This window comes from Megascapheus bottae, chromosome 12 (genome assembly GCF_031878675.1).
Source record: "Megascapheus bottae isolate mThoBot1 chromosome 12, mThoBot2.hap1, whole genome shotgun sequence".
In the NCBI taxonomy this organism is placed as follows: Eukaryota; Metazoa; Chordata; class Mammalia; order Rodentia; family Geomyidae; genus Megascapheus; species Megascapheus bottae.
In genome coordinates, this window is record NC_143520.1 from 12,389,185 (window position 1) to 12,410,038 (window position 20,854).

The 20,854-nt window shown below is 38.7% G+C and overlaps 1 protein-coding gene across 2 annotated transcripts in view; it reads right to left on the reverse strand.

Annotated features, from left to right (window-relative positions):
- Ubr3 (ubiquitin protein ligase E3 component n-recognin 3) overlaps positions 1-20,854 on the reverse strand; it is a 141,455-nt gene that overhangs the window by 35,236 nt on the left and 85,365 nt on the right. The window contains exons 26-29 of one of the 2 annotated variants that reach the window (XM_090342664.1): positions 18,688-18,821; positions 14,623-14,733; positions 2,405-2,617; positions 175-311 (exon numbers count right to left, since the gene is read on the reverse strand). In XM_090342664.1, coding sequence (XP_090198790.1) covers positions 175-311; positions 2,405-2,617; positions 14,623-14,733; positions 18,688-18,821 — 595 coding nt within the window. The remainder of the gene's footprint in view (positions 1-174; positions 312-2,404; positions 2,618-14,622; positions 14,734-18,687; positions 18,822-20,854) is intronic. The other variant, XM_090342665.1, reaches the window with a different exon arrangement.

A 20,854-nucleotide genomic window follows, 5' to 3' on the forward strand; every position in this document is an offset into this window, starting at 1 on the left:
ATTCCTCAGAAAATAAAAGTAACATTAATACTCCCTCTGGGAGGTTTTAATATTTCAATCAATAGTAAAAGTAAACATCCTTTCTTTAAATATATATAAATAAAATAAAAATTTATTAAACAATGAAATGGACAATTCATAGTAAATACGAAAGTATAGACTATATATACTTACCTAGCAACAGAGTACATAAACAGAAAATCATTGTCTGGTGAGCCTGGGGTCTTGCTGTAGTCTCTATATTTCTTCTGAGTGGTATTTTTTATATCTTTCATTACAGACTCCATTTCTTTACTTAAGTTGGTTTCTGACTATTAAAAAAATGCATAGAAAACTTAAAATAATTTTCTGTAATAACATCCTAGAACTAGAATATTTATCATGAGAAAACTAGGATATGAATGACAAAAATAAAAATAAAAATAACAATCTATCAATGCAAAAAGAAAAAAATTTAAAAAGACTTTCCTCCTATCATGTTATTGTATGTTGTGATAGATAACACTAAAATCCATCTATGAATTAACCACACAATCTTTTCTCTAAGGCAATGAAAAATATAGTAAGATAATTCAAAAGTTTTCAAGTGTATTTAAATAAAAAAAACTTGGCTTTCATATCTTTGGTTTTCAAAAAATAAATACAGCCAGGCACTCATGGCTCATGCCTATAATCCCAGCTACTCAGAAGGCTGACAGCTAAGTCCAGATCAGTCAGGAAAAGTATGTGAGACTCTTACCACCAATTAATCCTCAAAAGTTCGAAGTGGGTTGTGGCTCAGGTGATAGAGCACTAGTTTTGAGAACAGAAGCCCAAAGACAGAGCCCAAACCCAGAATTCAAGCCTCAAGACCAGCACAAACACACACGCGCACACACACAAAGATGCATTATTATACTGACATGTTGAATTGAAACTCCCTTGTACAACTACTTACAGAAAAATTTTAAAATTACTACTTCTCTCAGACCAAATCATAAATGTCTAATGAAGAGAAAATATTCTGGTAATTTAAATCAAACAAGTCATGTCAGATAGAATTAAAAATTGGGTTCATTTATACCAAAGTATACTACCACATAGTATTTTCTTTGAATGGCAACATACTGCTTTCCCTAACAAATAACGCACAGTATACACATATCTTCTAAATCTTTATATAACAACTAGGAATATTTTTAAATGACAGTCTTTTGTTTTACTTGTACTTATGTACTACCTAACATTTCAGCCAATGGTAGGCCACATATATACTACATATGGTGGTCCTTTAAGATTATATTGTATATTGACTTCATGGTTTGTGTAAATATACTTTATGATGTTCATTCAGTGGCAAAGTAATCTAGTAAGTTTTCAGAATGTATCCTCCACTGCTAGGTAACACATGTCTATACATAGAGTTTGGTTTGCTTTTTTTTTTTTTTCTTGCCAGTCCTGGACTTGAGCTCAGGGCCTGAGCACTGTCCTTGGACTTTCTCAAGACTAGAGCTCTACCACTTGAGCCTCAGCACCACTTCTGGCTTTTTTTTTTCCTATGTATGTGGTACCCAGGAATCAAACCTGGGTCTTTGTGCATGCTAGCCAAGCACTCTACGACTAGGCTAAACTCCCGGCCGTGATTTGCTTAATTCTTACACATTTCAACATTTAAAAACCTATTCATATTTAAGACTACAGTAGTTCATGATTAGGAAGGGTTTACATTAAATTGAGTTAGAGTATAACCTTTGATAATATTTTCTATTATTTTTTCTTTTCTTTTTTGGGGTGGCCTGGGGGGTGGAGGACAATTCTGGGACTTGAACTCAGGGCCTGAGCACTGTTCTTGAACATTTTTTTGCACAAGGCTAGAGCTCTATCACTTGAGACAGAGCACCATTTCCAGCCTTTTCTATGTGGAACCAAGGAATCAAACCCGGGTATTCATGCATACTCGACAAGCACTTGACCACCTGTCCAAATCCTAGCCCCTCATTTTTGTTTTTAATTATACGTACAAAGAGAAGACAAAAGACCTCAAGAAGCAATTTTCTATTCTTTTCTTTTTTCCTCTTTCTCTTCTTTCTTTCTTTCTTTCTTTCTTTCTTTCTTTCTTTCTTTCTTTCTTTCTTTCTTTACCAGTCCTGGGGCTTGAACTCAGGTCCTGAGCCCTGTCTTGGGCATTCTCAATCAAGTGTTCTACCAGTTGAGCCACAGTACCACTTCCGCTTCTTTCTGGTACTGAGTAATCTAACCTAGGACTTCGTGCATGCTAGGCAAGCACTCTACCACTAGGCCATGCTCCGAGCCCCAGAAATTTTCTATTAAAAGGTTCAGATTAATTTAGAAACTGAAAAAAAAGAAAGTGAATAAATAAAAGCTAAAAAGCAGAAATAAATTAGTCAGGATATTGCTGTCTTACACTGATGCTTACTGGGAAAGCTCCCGGTCGTCCTTGCAGCTCTTCCACTTCCTTTACGAGATCTTCTATGCTTTTGTTACTAGGACGTTGCCAAAGGTTATTTTCTACATTACTTCCAGGATAACAAGGAAGAACACTGTTAGCAAACTGCCTACAGAGAGGACATGTAAATTCTCCTTTGTCCACTGAGAAGCCCTGAAGAACCTGGTCATTCTTTAAAAAAAAAAAAAAAAAAAGACACATATTTAGGGACAACAATTACATAAACATATTTTATAGTAAACTAATGAACTTTCCAAATGAACTTTCCAGAAATGAGTACCTTTCTTTTTTGGGGGGGGAGGGGGTGGATAGCTGTGGGACTTGAACTCTGGGCCTGGGCACTGTCCCTGAGCTTTCTATGTTCAAGGCTAGTACTCTACCACTTTGAGTCACAACTTTACTTCCAGTTTTCTGGTGGTTAATTAGAGATAGGAATTTCACAGACGTTCATGCCCTGGGTGGCTCTGAGCTTTGATCCTCAGATTTTAGCTTCCTAAGTAGCTAGGATTACAGGCCTGATCCAAAAGGTATCTTAAAATGTCATGTGTAAGGTCTGCCAAAAGGAAACTCCACGCAGTTTAGGAGAAAAAGAGTTTATTGTATAAGGAAAGAGCAGACTCCTGCCACCCAAGATGGAGTGAAGCAAGCAAGAGAGCTTATAGCGGGAAGTGAGAGATTATATAGGGGGAGGGGTGTAGCCACAGCAGAAGTGGATTTGATCTCAGAGGATGGGGAAATACCTCAGACTGGGGGACCTCCCACTGCCCCTAGGCAGGCCAGTTGATAGGGTTACAGGTGCTGGGTGGGTATTTCCAGGGTGCAGAGGGAGAGAAGCAAGGGAAGTAGTCATTACTTGCAGGCGGACCTAACATTCCCGCCTTCTGATAGTTGTAAAGAGGTGCCGACTCTTTCTGGCTACTTCCTGCTGACAAGGGGCATCGATATTAAGGGTAGAAAGTGAGGATGCTATCCATCTAGAAGGAGCAGTAACAGTTCCATGGTAGTGAACATGCATATGTGTCCTTGGATGAAATTCAGAAGAAGTCTTAAGAGGCAGGGGTGCCATTTTCTTTAGGGATGCAAGACACCTTGGAGTCATAGAAGGGGCAAGAGCAGGAACCTTTTTCACTCTTGACAGAAGAAACCACTGTGGCTGTCCATTGAGCTAAACTGCAGTGGGAGTGGTCAGCAGAACCTGATGAGGGCCTGTCCACTTAGAATGTAAACCAGACAGATTAAGGGTCTTGAGAAAGACCTGATCCTCAGCCAAACTTGCTGGAGAAGGAAAAGGGCTTTAAGGGGCTGAGGGAACCTTAGATATGGGACAGCGGGGTAAGATTAGAAAGGAATGTAAAAAAGGAAAGTTATCTATTTTACATGGGTAATTGTAGAGCAAGTAAGAAGGCCATCTGCACCCTTTGGTATAATTATTAGGGTCTTGGGAGTAAGATCCCAGTTGCTTCTCGATCTGGGAAAGATGGGTCATTGAAAAGGGGGCCTGCACACAAAAAACTCTGTCCACCCCTGCCACCTCTCGCAGAGGAAATAAGGGGACTGCTGGAGGCTGTGAGCCACCAGTGCAGGACTGGGTGTGAGCTTCGGGAGGTGAGGAAAAAGGAGATGAAGGGGGAGGAAAAGGAAGGAAAGGTTCAGCTTGGGGAGGAGAAGCAGAGTCTTCAATGTTGAGCAGGGGATCAGGCATTTTAGGTTTAGGAAGAGGTTCCAGGCTCTTAGGTGATTTGGCAGGGACAGGATGCCCCTGTGCCAGTAGAATAGGGAAAGTTGAGTAGGATTGGTAGAGAGAAGGGCAAGCATGGAGAGCTAATAAAGCCTGAACATACAGAACCTCTGGCCATTTACCATTGTGTCGGAAGAAACGGTCTAAATTCCTGATAGAAGGGATATGGCTTCCTGAACTCGAGTTTAACACTGAGAATATTATAATCCAAAGTCCCGTTTTGGGGCCATTGAGACCAATTGTCTAGCCTATACTTTGGCCAGACACGATTGCATAAAAGATGAGCCGTTTTAGCTTTATGGAGTCCCTGAGTAGAAGAACATATAAAGAGTGCAAAAGATAACCCAAGGGGGTGTCCCGGCTTGGGTGAGACTGATGAGACCCCACTGTAGTAAGAAACACTAAGAGGAAGTAAAGTCTGTGAAGATGGGGGGTGGTCAGTGAGGAAGTAGGGGAAGAGTTAGTGAGGACATGGTGGGGAGGTCAATCCTTGAGAACATCAGGGAGTGGAGTCAGCAAGAACAGGGGGTAGAATCAGTGAGGACATCCTTGGGTAGAGTCAATAAGGATGTAGTCTGGGAAAGTAGTGTGCGTGGGGAGGGGGAATCCAATCTCACCAGAACAGATTGGGGGGTGGGGGTACAGGGTCTTAAACTAGACACAGGAAGAGAGCCCTAGGCAGGGGTGGGTTAAAGGAGACAGAAAAAAGAGGCCTGCAAGCAGGAGTCACTCACCAGCTGCAGATAGGAAACATTGTAGCAAATGCACCCCCCCCCCCCAGTGGCAGAGGTCCAAGAGTGGAGGTCCAAGAGTGGAGTTTCCTTTCTCTGGTTGGAGGGGGGATGGGGGGAGGGGGGCAGAAGGCAAATTGACCCTCAAGAAATGGAGGAGAGCCAGCTAATCTTGACCCTCTTCCCCATCCAAGTCAGGCACCAAATGTAAGGTCTGCCGAAAGGAAACTCCATGCAGTTCAGGAGAAGAGGGCTTGTTGTGTGAGGAAAGAGCAGACTCCTGTCACCCAAGATGGAGTCAGAAGAGCAAGAGAGCTTATGGTGGGTAGTGAGAGATTATACAGGGAGAGGGGTGTGGCCCTTAGAGGATGGGGAAATACCTCAGACTGGAGGACCTCCCACTGCCCCAGGCATGCCAGTTGCCAGGGTTACAGGTGCTGGGCAGGAATTTCCAGGGTGCAGGGGGAGAGAGCCAAGGGAAGAAATCGTTTCTTCCAGGCAGACCTAACATCATGAACACAATCTTTAGTGTAACTGCTAAAGTTACAAAGTTCCTTCATACACTATAAGCAATTATGTAACATTTTCCCTCACTAAAGAACTGTGTATCAACTCTTAAGAGAGTAAGAAAAGGGGTGACATTATTCAAAAAGTAATGCACTCTTTACCTGATCTAACTATAACCCCTTTGTATAACACCTTTATAAACAACAATAAAAAGAACTGTGTATCTTATTCTGCTTGGTATGGTACATTCAAGTAATAATGCAATCAATTTGAAATTTGGACTTAAGATTTTAAAATAACTCAAAACACAGCCCAAGCTATCAGTTTCTTCCTCAACACACCTGTTTTCAAAGAATATAAGAGAAAATTGGAAAGGTTATCCCAGCGTTCATGTTCTTTGATCTATAATATGTACAAGAGATATTTACTTGTAAAAAAATAAATAAAGCCAGGAGCCAGTGGCTCACACCTGTAATTCTAGCTATTTAGGAAACTAAGATCTAAGGATTGCCATTCAAAGCCTGCCTACGCACAAAAATCTGTGAGATTCTTATCTCCAATTAACCAGCAGAAAACTGGAAGTTAAGCTGTGACTCAAGGGTTAGAGTGATAGCCTTGAGATGAAGAGCTCAGGAACAGTGCCCAGGCCCAGAATTCAAGCCCCACAACCCATTTAAAATAAATAAATAAATAAACTCTAAAAATTGTCTTAGGAGCTCTCGCCTATAATCCTAGCTATTCAGGAGATTGACATATAAGGATCAAGGTTCAAAGCTAGCCCAGGCACAAAGGGACTTAAGACTCTTATCTCCAATCAACCTCTAGAAAATGGGAAGTGGAGCTTAACTCAAAAGTTAGGATGGCAGCCTTAAGCTGAAGAGCATAGAGACAGCACCCAGCCCAAGTTCAAGCCCCAGGACCCACAAAAAAAAAAAAAAAGTCTTAGGAAAGACAAATGATGCGTGAACAGTATTAAAGTTCTATGTATATAAATGAAAATAGAAGTAGGAGACTTGATGGGACTGGTAACGAAGAGAAAGATGGGAGAGGGGTAGATGAGAGAAGTGACTCTAATCAAGAAGTACTATACACATAAAGAAGCATAAATTGAAATCCTTTTATATAACTTTTTTTTTACTTCTTAGCAATCTTAACTGCTGAACTTAAGTGACTATACAAATGACTTGAAACTGAATTCTACTGTTCAGTCTTGATACTAGTTAAGAGAGATAGGGGAGAATGACCAAAATGCACTGTACTCATAAACCTGTTGAATTGCAACCGCTTGTAATCTACTTAATGGTGATTTTTAAAAAATTAATCATTTAAAAAATTCAACAGCGGGTCGGGAGTTTGGCCTAGTGGTTAAAGTGCTTGCCTAGCATGCATGAAGACCCGGGTTGGATTCCTCGGCACCACATACATAGAAAAAAGCCGGAAGTGGTGCTGAGGCTCAAGTGGTAGAGCTCTAGCCTTGAGAAAGTCCAAGGACAGTGCTCAGGCCCTGAGCTCGAGCCCAGGACTGCGCTTGCCTGCATTCTACTACTCATGAAGATGAGTATCACATTTCACAGCCAGCCTGCATAGGGTAAGTCTGTGGACAAGACCAGACCAAAGATGAAGCAATGGCTCAAGTAATAGTGTGTTAAGCCCTGAACAAAAAAAAAAAAAAAAGCTTAGGTACAGCACCCAGGCCCTGAGTTCAAGCCCCAGGATCAGCACAATAAAAAACAACACAACAACAACAAAAAAATGACATTAATTTTTAAGGCCTTAAAAGATAACATTTCGGGCCTGGAGCATAGCCTAGTGATAAGAGTATAAAGTACCCGCCTAGCATGCATGAAGCCCTGGGTTCAATTCCTTGGTACCACATACTCAGAAAAAGCCAAATGCAGTGCTGTGGCTCAAGTGGCAAAAACACTAGCCTTGAGCAAAAAGTGTCTTAAGAACAGTGCTCAGACACTGAGTTCAAGCCCCAAGACTGTCAATAAATAAATAAATAAACAAAATGGCTTTTTTTTTGGGGGGGGAGGGTCAGTCATGGGGCTTGAACTCTGGGTCTGGGTGCTCTCCCTGAGCCTTCAGCTCAAAGCTAGCGCCTTACCACTTGAGCCCTTTTGCCACTTTCAGTTTTCTGGTGGTTAATTGGAGATAAAAGTCTCATGTGGGGCCGGGAGTTTGGCCTAGTGGTAGAGTGCTTGTCTAGCATGCACGAAGACCCGGGTTTGATTCCTTGGTACCACATACTTAGAAAAAGCCGGAAGTGGTGCTGAGGCTCAAGTGGTAGAGCTCTAGCCTTGAGAAAAATCCAAGGGCTGGCAAAAAAAAAAAAGTCTCATGGACTTTCATGTCCAGGCTGGCTTTAATCTGGGATGCTCAAATCTTAGCCTCCTGAATAGCTAGGATTATAGGTGTAAACCACCAGCACCCAGCTAGATCTTCTCTCACTCTGTCATCACTCCAATTTCTTCACATCTCCCTGTGCAACTTCATTGTTTCCGGTTATAACCAGCGTCATACCTTATTGCTGGACTTCATCAATTCCTATGGTTTTGATATCCACTTTAGCACCTGTTACAATGACCTCTGCTTATACCAAAATTGTTCCATATATGAAATATTAAATTTAAACATCTTTTATGCTAACTTCTGGCTCTTATCTCTTTCTCCCTTTCCTCTTTCCCTCTCTCTCTCCCTCTCCCTGTCCCTCCCACCCCTTCTCTCTCTGTCAGTTGTGGGACTTGAACCCTGGGCCTGGACACTGTCCCTGAACTCTTCAGCTCAAGGCTACTGTCCTACACCTTGAGCCACAGCTCAAGGCTACAGCCCTACCTCTTAAGCCACAGCACCACTTCTTATAACTTTTTTTATTTCCTTTTTTCTAGGAAAAATTAAATTAATTAAATTTCTTCTTCCCCTTCTTCTCTCCCCCCTTCCTCCCTTTCCTCCTCCTCCTTTTTTGGGGGGATGGGTCATGGGGCTTGAACTCTGGGCCTGGGCACTGTTCCTGATCTCTTCACCCTATCCCTAGAGCCACAGCCCCACTTCCCGATTTCTAGTGATTAATTGGAAATAAGAATCTCCCAGTTCTTCAGTGTCAGGGCTGGCTTTGAATAGAGATCCTCAGAACTCAGCCTCCTGAATAGCTAGCATTACAGGTGTGAGCCACCGCAGGCTACCAATTTACTTATATTATAGTATTTTCCTGGTACTTTCATGTATATCTTATAAACTTAGCTTACAATTCTTTTCTAGGCAGCCTTCTCTGTTGCATTTATCATACTGTATTTTATTAATGCTTTCTGAATTCTGAGTAGCTCTAGAAGATAATATATCTTCAATCTTTATGTTAGCACCCACCACAGTATTTGATTTATGATTAGAGCTGGGAGCTAGTATTTGTAGAGTAAATTTAAGAAGATATGGGGCCTGGAGTGTAGCCAAGTGATAGATAGCATGCACAAAACCATGGTACCAAAAACAAAAGGCCAGAAGTGGTGCTGTAGCTCAAGTGGCAAAGTGTAAGCTTAAGGTCTAATGTGAGAGTTGGCTATTCCAAATAAAATCTTTTCGGTGATTACCATCACCTCTCATCTTAATTTCTTCCTTGCCCTCATCTCTATAAAAAAATTACTCACCAAGTCTAGAATACCACTCTTCTAAATACGTTTCAAATCTGTAACACCTTACACATCTCCATGGTTATACCCAACCAAGCCACCATCCCCTTACTTCCTAAGAGGGGGGTAACACCACATCCTTTCTTAATTCCTTATCATTCCATAACCATATAATTGTCTCAGTAATCTTTCTAGACAATATCTATACATAAGAATACTTAGGGCTGACAATGTGGTTTAGTTATAGAGTGCTTGCCTAGCATGCGTGAAGCCTTAGGTTCTATTTCTCAGTACCACATAAATAGAAAAGGCAAGGTAAAGAGTAAATTTCTTTTTGGAAAATATCATCTTTTCCCTCATTCTCTCCCCCATTAAAAAGTCTTTGTGTTATATATATTGGGGGGGAGGGCAGTCCTGGGGCTTGGAGTCAGGCCATAGGCACTGTCCTTGAGCTTCTTTAGCTCAAGGTTAGCATTCTTCATCTTGAAAAAAAAATCCCACTAAATAAGCCATAACTCTTTCAGGAAAGAATCTTTGCTGCATTCACTATTACTTTTTTTTTTTTTTTGGTCAGTCATGAGACTTGAACTCTGTGGCTATTGTCCCTGAGCTCTTCAGCTCAAGGCTACCACATTACCCCTTGAGCCACAGTACTACTTCTGGTTTTCTATTGGTTAATTAGACATAAGAGTCATGGATTTCAGTAACCAGGTTGGCTTTGAATCGCGATCCTCTGATCTCAGCATCCTGAGTAGCTAGGATTACAGGAGTGAGCCACCATGTCTAGCTTCACTATTATACTCTTAATAGCTATCACAGTATCTGTAACACTGAAAACAGTAAATGAATATTTGCTGAATGAATAGTTAACTATATATGCCACTCAAAGAAGAGTGAATTTTTCCTATAAGGGGCAAAGTGTTTAATGCCAATTCATACAATATCCGATTTACATTTAGGAAGATGTATGTCATGAATAAATTAGATTAGAAATGAATACAAAATTCACTTAAATTTGAAAACAACTGCTTTCTAGACTGTGGTCAAGAGGAAAGATGAAGGCATATACAAGAGGCATATATACAAATGCAGCAGTGGAAATAATGAAGGCAATATACTTCCAAAGTGAGATCTAAGAGGCAAAACCAAAAGAATTATGTTTAATGACAAAGAGCATGTAAGAAGGAACAAGAAGGAAAAAAAAGTGCTCCTGAATTAGGAGAATAGAGTACACCTGCCTGTATAATATATGTGTCCTTACAAAGCTGAAGTGAAAGAGGAACAATATTAGCTACACAGGAATTTTGAAAAGATAAGACTTGAATGACTTTATGAGCTCCGAAGAAACAGAAGAGGCAGCAAGAAATAAGATATAGAAGAAAAAGCATTAACATATTGATCAATTAAGGTCTCTGAAATGTTGGAGAAAAAAGAATCCCATATCATAATACTATCTCCAAGAAAAAAAAAGAATGAATAAATTCAAATTCAGTCATTTATTAGGAAATAAAAAAGAAGGGAGGGAAATCCAAGTAGGAAGCTAAGACTGTGTGTTCCAAAGAGATACCATTTCCTTATTAGCATAAAAGAATCTGTTGAGAGGAAAGAGGTCTCTGGGTTTAAGAAATGAGTCTGGATTCTACAAGACGTTTAAAGATGAAATAACACCAATACTCTTGAAACTCTTCCAAGAAATAGAAAAAGAAGGAGCAATACCAAACTCATTTTATGAAGCTAATATTACTCTCATCCCCAAACCAGGGAAAGACCCAACAAAAAAAGAAAACTACAGACCTATCTCTCTAATGAACACAGATGCAAAACTCCTCAATAAAATATTAGCCAACAGAATCCAGAAATAAATTTAAAAAATCATACACTATGATCAAGTGGGCTTCATCCCACAAATGCAAGGCTGGTTTAACATTCGCAAATCAATCGGTGTAATACATCATATCAATAGAATTAAGGACAAGAATCCTATGATAATTTCTCTGGACACAGAGAAGGCATTTGACAAAATACAACATCCCTTCATATTGAAAGCACTAGAAAAAATAGGAATAAGAGGTACATTCCTCAAAATAGTGAAAGCCATATATGAAAAACCTACAGCCAGTATTATACTAAATGGTGAAAGACTGGAACCATTCACCTTAAAATCAGGAACTAAACAAGGATGCCCACTCTCTCCACTTCTCTTCAATATAGTGCTGGAACCCTCAGCCAGAGCAATAAGACAAGAAAAGGACATCAAAGGGATTCACATAGGGAAAGAAGAAATTAAACTATCCTATTCACAGACGACATGATCCTCTACTTGAGTGACCCAACAAACTCCACTCCCAAACTTCTAGAATTAATAAACCACTTTAGCAAAGTGGCAGGATACAAAATCAATCTTCAGAAGTCAGTAGCCTTCTTGTACACCAACAATACACAAACAGAAGGCCAAATCAACAAAATGATCCCATTCGCAATAGCGCCCAAAAGAATAAAATACTTAGGAATATACTTAACCAAAGATGTAAAGGAATTATTCAATGAAAACTATAAAAGCCTAATGAAAGGAAATGGAAATGGAAAGACATCCCATGCTCATGGCTATGGAGAACCAACATAGTGAAAATGTCTATATTGCCAAAATTGATATACAAATTCAATGCAATCCCCATCAAAATCCCAAAGACATTCTTTACAGAAATAGAAGACAGGGAGTTTGGCCTAGTGGTTAAAATGCTTGCCTAGCATGCATGAAGACCCAGGTTCGATTCCTCGGTACCACATACATAGGAAAAAGCCGGAAGTGGTGCTGAGGCTCAAGTGGTAGAGCTCTAGCCTTGAGAAAGTCCAAGGACAGTGCTCAGGCCCTGAGCTCAAGCCCAGGACTGGCAAAAAAAAAAAAAAAAAAGAAACCCAGAAATAGAAGACATAATCCAAAGATTCATATGGAACAAGAAAAGACCTAGAATAGCCAAAACAATTCTAGGCTAAAAGAGCAATGCTGGTGGTATTACAATACCGACTTCAAACTCTACTATAGAGCTATAATAACAAAAACTGCTTGGTATTGGCACAAAAACAGACCACAAGATCAGTGGAACAGAATAGAAGACCCAGAAATAGAACCACATACCTATAGGCAACTTGTATTTGACAAAGGAGACAAAGATATACAGTGGAACAAACACAGTGTATTCAATTATTGGTGCTGGCAAAACTGGGTAGCCACATGCAGAAAACTAAAAATTGACCCTAGCCTTTCACCATGCACAAGCATTAACTCAAAGTGGATCAAAGACCTCAACATCAGATCGGAAACCGTGAAACTGCTACATGATAAAGTAGGAGAGACACTGGAACTCATAGGCACAGGCAACAGATTCCTGAACAGAATCCCAGGGTAACAACAGATTGGAGAGAGAATTGATAAATGGGACCACCTAAAAATAAAAAGTTTCTGTACAGATAAAAACACAGTTGCAAAAGTAGAGAGACAGCCAACGAACTGGGAAAAGATATTCACCAACAATACATCTGACAAATGCTGAATATCTAGTATCTACAGGGAACTCAAGAAAGTAATCCCCCGAAAACCCAATAAACCATTCACTAAATGGGCAAGGGAACTAAAGAGAGACCTATCAAAAGAAGAGATTAAAATGGCAGAAAAGCATATGAGAAAATGTTCATCATCTATGGTCATAAAGGAAATGCAAATAAAAACAACCCTAAGATACCACCTTACCCCAACAAGAATGGCCAAGATTTTGAACTCAGACAATGACAGTTGCTGGTGGGAATGTAGACTAGTTCAGCCACTCTGGAAAGCAGTGTGGAGGTTCCTTAAAGAACTAAAAATAGACCTTCCCTATGATCCCGCCATACCACTTCTGGGCATCTATCCTGAACAGCATGACCCAGGATATGATAAAGACACCTGCTCAGCTATGTTCATCTCTGCACTATTCACAATAGCCAGGCGATGGAAACAATCCAGATGCCCTACTGCAGATGAATGGATACAGAAAATGTGGTATATATACACAAGGGAATTCTACATAGCCAACAGACAAGATAAAATAATGGCATTCGCAGGAAAGTGGATGAATCTAGAGCGAATCATGTTGAGTGAGACAAGTCAAGACCTAAGGAACAAAAGGCGCATGGTATCCTTAATATGCGGCTATTAAATCCAAAGAGTACAAGAGCGAGGACTCAATAACTGCATACCCAAAGCTATGGACATGGTAATAGAAATACAAACATAACTATATAGACATAAAAACCTATGCCTCTATAGACATAATGTTTTATTTCATAAATTAATATGTTTCTATGACATACAAACCCTTAGCCTAATTTTGATTAAGTTCTAAATACTAAGTCCCAGCGATTATAATTAGAGATTCCCTCCTTGAACACTTGTTTGTTAAACTTGTCATTTAAAATATGATGTAAACATAAGCCATATAATGAATGATTGTTGTTCTTAAGGTACTATGTTCTCTCTCATCACTTTTGCTGTCCCTTGGTTATCTCATATTGTTACACTATCTCACTTTGTTACCTGATATATTGGATATATTTGTATTTGGTTATCTGAAATTGGATAGGGAACGGGGGAAAACAAGATGAGGGGTGGGGGGGGAGGGAAATGGGGACCAAGACATGTGAAAGGATATCAATGTATGGGAATTAATGCACCATCTATCTGGCAAATATCATGTAACCCTTCTATTAATTACAGTAAAAAATACATGAAAAAAAAAGAAGAAACGAGTCTGGGATCAAGGAGGCAAAAGTATAGAATTATTGCTAAGAACAACAGGGCTGGGAACTAATCAAACCAGGTAAATGAATCACTAAGTGTATTTATAACTCATGACTATAGTCTAAGTTAATGTTAGAATGAAATCACACATTTGTGTTCACTGAGTTTTATGTTTTTCTAGTAGGTCCAGCTGTCTAGGTTTAAAATCAAAGGAGGTAGACAAAATAACTGGGAATGAAGGTAGAATAAGTACTAAGTGAGGTTAAGAAAAACCTAATAAGCCGGGGGAGTTCATGCCTGTAATCCTAGCTACTCGGAAGCTGAAATCTGAGGATCATTGTTCAAAGGCAGCCCAGGTACTAACAAGTCCCTGAGACTCTTATCTCCAATTAATCACCAGAAAACTGGATGTGGCACTGTGGAGCAAGGGGTAGCGTGGTAGCCTTGAGCTGAATAGTTCAGGAACAACACCCAGGCCGAGAGTTCAAGTTCTATGACAGGGTGGAGGGGGGGAAGGGTAGAACCTAATGAGCTAGGAAAAATGCAAAAGGTTAACAAATGCTAATGAGTACAAATAAGACAGGTTAAAGAATCACTTACAAGACAATACAGTAGGGTATGAAAGTTTAACATTTTGGTATTAGAGTAGCAAAGTATAAATTCTAGCTTTGAAAGTCAGTTGCTACAGTATAAATATGAAAAGTTCTCAAATGAAAGAGGTAGAATTGGATGTATACTTTGGAAAGGTATTTTAAAGCATAAAAAGATATGGATACCTTTAAAAGTTTTCCCAATCAACTTACCCGTAAGGATTCCATGTATGATTTATGACAATCTATATGTAATGTATGGCCACAGGTTTGTACATAAACACCTCCTTCCCAGCCAATTGATACTGCCAAAAGACAAGAACTCTTAAAAAAAAAAAAAGTCAATTAATTATTTTTCTTTTCTTTTTTTCCCCCCAACACAATCTTACTATGCAAGTCCAAACTGTCCTTCAATTAATTATGTAGCCAGGCAACCTGGAATTCAAGATCCTCCTGCCTCTGCCTTGCAAGTGTAGGATTACAATCATGAGTCACCAAGCCTGGCTAAGATGATTCATTTAAAAAAGACATATAAGCATAATTAAATCCACATAAATCTCTACACTGTTCCACATTGCCATAGTAATATGGAGTTTGTAGTTTGCTTAGGGAAAAGTAACCCTAAGCAATCTTCTTAAATTATGAACATAATGAAGTTTTACTTCCAAATATCTATTCTCAAAATAAAAGGGGATAAGTATCATGTATTAGACTTTCTCCACATCATAAAATATAAGATCCCGGGCCGGGAGTTTGGCCTAGTGGTTAAAGTGCTTGCCTAGCATGCATGAAGACTCGGGTTCAATTCCTCGGTACCACATACATAGAAAAAAGCCAGAAATGGTGCTGAGGCTCAAGTGGTAGAGCTCTAACCTTGAGAAAGTCCAAGGACAGTGCTCAGACCCTGAGCTCAAGCCCACAACTGGCCAAAATTAAATAAATAAATAAATAAATAAATAAAAATGAAAATAGTAGTTATTTACCTATGCAATTGTGAGGTGTCTTTTGGCTTTATAATTGTTACACTGTGTTTATAATTATCACATTTGTGTTTACTAGGGCCAAAAGTACAGGGAAACACTAACATGGGATTAGTATTGTAGAGAGACTCCCACTATATGCCCATTCACTGATACTCTGTGTATAATTTCATTATTTATTTAAACTTCATAAATACTATTCCTTTTCATAACACAGCAATGAAAACTTCACCAAGATCACTAAGCTATAAGTAAGATTTCAAGTCCAAATCAAACTGACTCCAAAATTCAAGTTCCTAGCCTCTACTATATCACATCTCCCATGTATAATAAAACTGCCTTACATTACCAAATTTCTATGTCGATTCTATAAAATGTACGTATTCATCTGAAGAAAGCAGCATCTATACAGTTTAATTCTATAGTCAGTATCAGTACCTATTAACAATTAACAATTAACCTATCCCATTCTATACAGCCTGTCTTGGCAATTTAAACAAACACCTCTGGTACTTCATGGTTATAGTAATTCAGTAAGAAACCTAGGCAGCATCTATAATATAGAGAGCATGAACTAGCCTAGGTGGGCTATAAAACCAACTAAATAACCTAAATCTTCAAAGGAATATAATCCATGTAATATGACATACGTTTACAAATAAACAAAAGTAGTAAAGTAGGAATAAAAACTGCTAAACAGAGTTTAGTCCAGTTCAGATTTCAGAACTCACAAACTCGGGCCGGGAGTTTGGCCTAGTGGTTAAAGTGCTTGCCTAGCATGCACGAAGACCCGGGTTCGATTCCTTGGTACCACATACATAGAAAAAAGCTGGAAGTGGTGCTCAGGCTCAAGTGGTAGAGCTCTAGCCTTGAGAAAGTCCAAGGACAGTGCTCAGGCCCTGAGCTCAAGCCCAGGACTGGCCAAAAAAAAAAAAAAAAGGGCGGTGGGGGGGGGGGGAGGAGGGAAATGGGTACCAAGACATGTGAAAGGGTATCAATGTATGTGAATTAATGCACCTTCTATCTGGCAAATATCATGTAACCCTTTTACTAATTACAATAAAAAATAAATAAATTAAATTTAAAAAAATCTAAAAAAAGAAAGAAATCAAAAAGAGCAACAAAAGGGGGGAAATGCAAAGAAAATAATAAAGAACCACAAATAGTACAATTAAAAAAAAAACTCACAAACTTCAAACTACAGAATCAGAATCAAACCCTATTTTTGTCTATTCTATGACTCTATATAATTACCCTCTAAGTAGAACAAGATGATCCTGGAAGCCTTCAAAAACTCTCAGTTCAGCATATTAAGGAACTATACTATAGTCCAGCTTTTATTATCACTCAATCAATTACTTTTTATTCTTATTAAGTGGTCAGTTTTCTAGCTATCCTACTACCTTCTTCATTTCACACTAGCAAATTTACAAGCCAAAACTGGGGGGGAGGGGGGTGTTTAAAGCCCTATTTAGAAATCAACAAAGACAACCCATATCAAAATGTCTTATTTTAAGCTGTTACTACATTTAAAAAAAAAAAATCTACAACACGGGGCCGGGAGTTTGGCCTAGTGGTTAAAGTACTTGCCTAGCATGCATGAAGACCAGGGTTCGATTCCTTGGTACCACATATAGAAAAAAGCCGGAAGTGGTGCTGAGGCTCAAGTGGTAGAGCTCTAGCCTTGAGAAAGTCCAAGGACAGTGCTCAGGCCCTGAGCTCAAGCCCAGGACTGGCAAAAAAAAAAAAAAAAAAAAAATCTACAACACAAGAAAACTCTATTTGAAAATGCCCTCAGAAAATATGAAATCTAATAGAGTAATTCTTTACTTTTCGATAATGGAATTCAAACTCAGTTCTTCTACATGCTACATTTCCAGTCATGGATTTGAGTTTGGCACTTGAGTTCAGGGCAAGCACTCTACTCATTGAAATGCACTGTAATTTTAAAAAGAAGTTAATACTAGTGTTATTAATCAAGTTTACCTTCAAAGCTTTGAGATACTTCTGAGTGCTAGAGCTTCTGGATACAAAAAGATGGGGAAAAAAAATCTACAAAGTTAGCTGGGTGAGGTAGTTCATGCCTGTAATCCTTGCTACTCAGGAGGGTGAGATCTGAGGATCACAGTTCAAAGCCAGCCAGGGTAATACAAAGCTGAGCAATACAAAGCAAGAGACTCTTATCTCCAATTAATCTCTAGAAAACTGAAGTGGGGCTGTGGCTCAACGGTAGGGCAGTACCTTTGAGCTGAAGAGCTCAGGGACAGTGCCCAGGCCAGAGTTCAAACCCCAAGACCGCACCGCCCCCCAAAATATCTACAAAGTTCACAAGTATTCAGAGAAGAAAAATTTATGCCTTCTTTTTAAAAGTATAAACATTCTATTGTCTATCTTTACATGGAAGTAAAAGGAGGGAAAAAACTTTATAAAGTATTCATAATCCATCTAAAAGCTTTTATGTTAATCTTATTATCCAGTGAACTGCGTATACTTCACAATAAATAGCACTGAAAACATTTATCACATATATTATTTCAAATTTTTAACAGATGTCCATTTTACTACTATCTATATTAAGATTCTTTCCCTAGTGATTATTACATAAAGCCAATCCTTTACAAAGAAAGGTGAGAGCAAAGCCCTCACTTCTATCACTATTTGATAGCAATGATAGTAATTATTTTCTGGCACAAGTTAACAATATAATTGATACCTTTATTTCAATACTTGATATTCGTATTTATATGAAATGTTTATATTGCAGTACTTCATACATTATTCACATCATTTCATGTAATATGTTGGTATTTTCATGGTAGCATCATTTACATTCTCAATGTGTACAGAAATCTGTTCCAGTAACAGTAAATTTTGTTGTTTGAATAACAAAATGCCATGATGGAGATATCAAGGTTAGAACATAATATAAATGGTAGAAAACAAGAGAACGTTCTTAATGTTAAATATTTGGAACAGAAAAAAATTTAGTCCAACAATTGGAGTTCTATAATTGCTAAACACCAAATGGAGTACAGAATTATAATCCTAAAAGAAGATTAAGTTATAGAAGACCTATAAAATATCCCTCTCAATACTTTCATAGAAATATACTGCTATATGTTTTTTTTCTCAAATAAAATATTAATTTAGAAAAAAAAAAGATTCCCTATTAAGCTACCAGATTTGAGGTTAGTAGTTCATTTGGGGAAGAGAAAATAATATGAAACAAAACTCTATAAAGAAAAACTGCCAGCAACTTAGTAGTCAAAATATTAGTCAATAAAAAAGCAGTACTTACATCTTTAAAATAACGCTGTAATAATGATAGCCTCACATCATGAACTGCTGCGCATGTATCCCAAGGGTAAATCTGCTCCTCTTCAGAAATTGGCAGCTTTTTTGGCTCAGCATTGTCACGGCACTGCCCCAAAACTATATTACAGCAGAGATAAAAGATCATTAAATAACATACAAACCCTTAGCCTAATTGTGATTAAGTTCTAAATACTAAGTCCCAGTGATTGTAAATAGAGATTCCCTCCTTGAACACTTGTATGTTGAACTTGTCATTTAAAATATGATGTAAAAATCAATGTTAATAAATTCTTTAAAAAAAAAAGATCATTAAATAACCAACCTACAGAGTAAGTGAAGCTCCAATACTTTTAAAAATAAAAATACTGGGGCCGGGAGTTTGGCCTAGTGGTTAAAGTACTTGCCTAGCATGCATGAAGACCCAGGTTCGATTCCTCGGTACCACATATATAGAAAAAAAGCTGGAAGTGGTGCTGAGGCTCAAGTAGTAGAGCTCTAGCCTTGAGAAAGTCCAAGGACAGTGCTCAGGCCCTGAGCTCAAGCCCAGGACTGGCAAAAAATAAATAAATAAAAATACTTAAATATCAATTTAAACTCATGATGGATACATGATTTTCTAAATCTGACCATTGAAAAAGCCCAGAACCTATGCCTCTCTCCCAGTATCAACACAGTTTTGGGGTTTTGTTTGTTTTTTGCTTTGTTTTCTTTTGGTTTTTTTTGTGGTGGGGCTTGAACTCTGGCCCTGCGCACTGTCCCTGAGCTCTTCAGCTCAAGGCTAGCACTCTTAACACTTGAGCCACAGCGCCACTTCTGGTTTTCTAGTGGTTAATATGAATAAGAGTCTCCTGGACTTTAGTGGCTGAGCTGGCTTTGAACCGCAGCAATCCTCAGATCTCAGCCTCCAGAGTAGCTAGGATTAAAGTAGGCTTGAGCAACCAGGCACCCACTCACATATCATTTCTAAATATACTGTTTTTACAAAAAAAGAAGCAGATAGATTAAAAAATGATTCCAGAGTTGGAGAATAGCTTAAGGTGTGATAAAGAGCAAGGAAATGTTTAAACACTGAGCGTTGTAGCTCAGGGACGGTGCCCAGGCTAGAGCTCAAGGCCCATGACTCCCAGCAACCCCCCCCCCCAAAAAAAAGGGAAAGACCAAAAAGAAAGACCAAAAAAAAAAAAAAAGACAACTAAAAGCAATATATGACCTTTATAAATACCTGCCATAAAAAAATATTGCTGATGCTGGGCATGGTAGCTCACGCCTGTAATCCTAGCAACTCAGGTTCTGAAGATCAAGGTTCAAAGCCAGCCTGGGCACAAAAGGACCTGAGACTCTTATCTCCAATTAACCTCTAGAAAATGGGAAGTGGGGCTTGGCTCAAGGTTAGGACAGGAGCCTTGAGCTGAAGAGCTCAGGGACAGCACCAAGGCCGAGTTCAAGCCCCATGACCCACAAATATATATATTTATTGCTGGTTCCCACCATAGAAAAATAACTAATTGAAAAAGTGATATACAGGTTACCAGCTAAGTTTACTGATTCTACAGTGTGCATATCTATCAAAACATTACAACTTACTTCATAAATATATGCAATTATATCTGCAAAATAAAATGCACAAAAAATAATTATTTGTACAATTGGGAGAATCTGAATATAGTCATTAGATGTTATTAAGTTTATTGATTTATGATTCTATAATTAAGTGTCCTCATTCTAAGAATATTTAGGGATATCATTTCACATAGATAACTGTTATTCTTTAGAGGTTCTTGTGCTTTTACGCACCAGGCTAGCCTAGTCTCCAAATATGAAACTCCCATCTCTACCTCCTGACTTGCTGGGACTATCGGTATGTGCCAACATAGCAAGTTCTTATGTTGCTAGTTTATTCTCTGGCTTTGGTATCAGACAGTGCCTGCCTCATAGAAGGCTTTGGTGAGTATAATTTTTTGAAAGTTTCAGAAAAATTGGTGCAACTATTTAGTTAACAATAGACATAATATTTTATTACGTAGATTAATATGTATCTATGACATACAAACCCTCAGCCTAATTTTAATTGTATTCTAAAATCTAAGTGCCAGTGGTTGTATTTAGAGATTCTCTTCTTGAATACTTGTTTGTTAAACGTGTCATTTGAA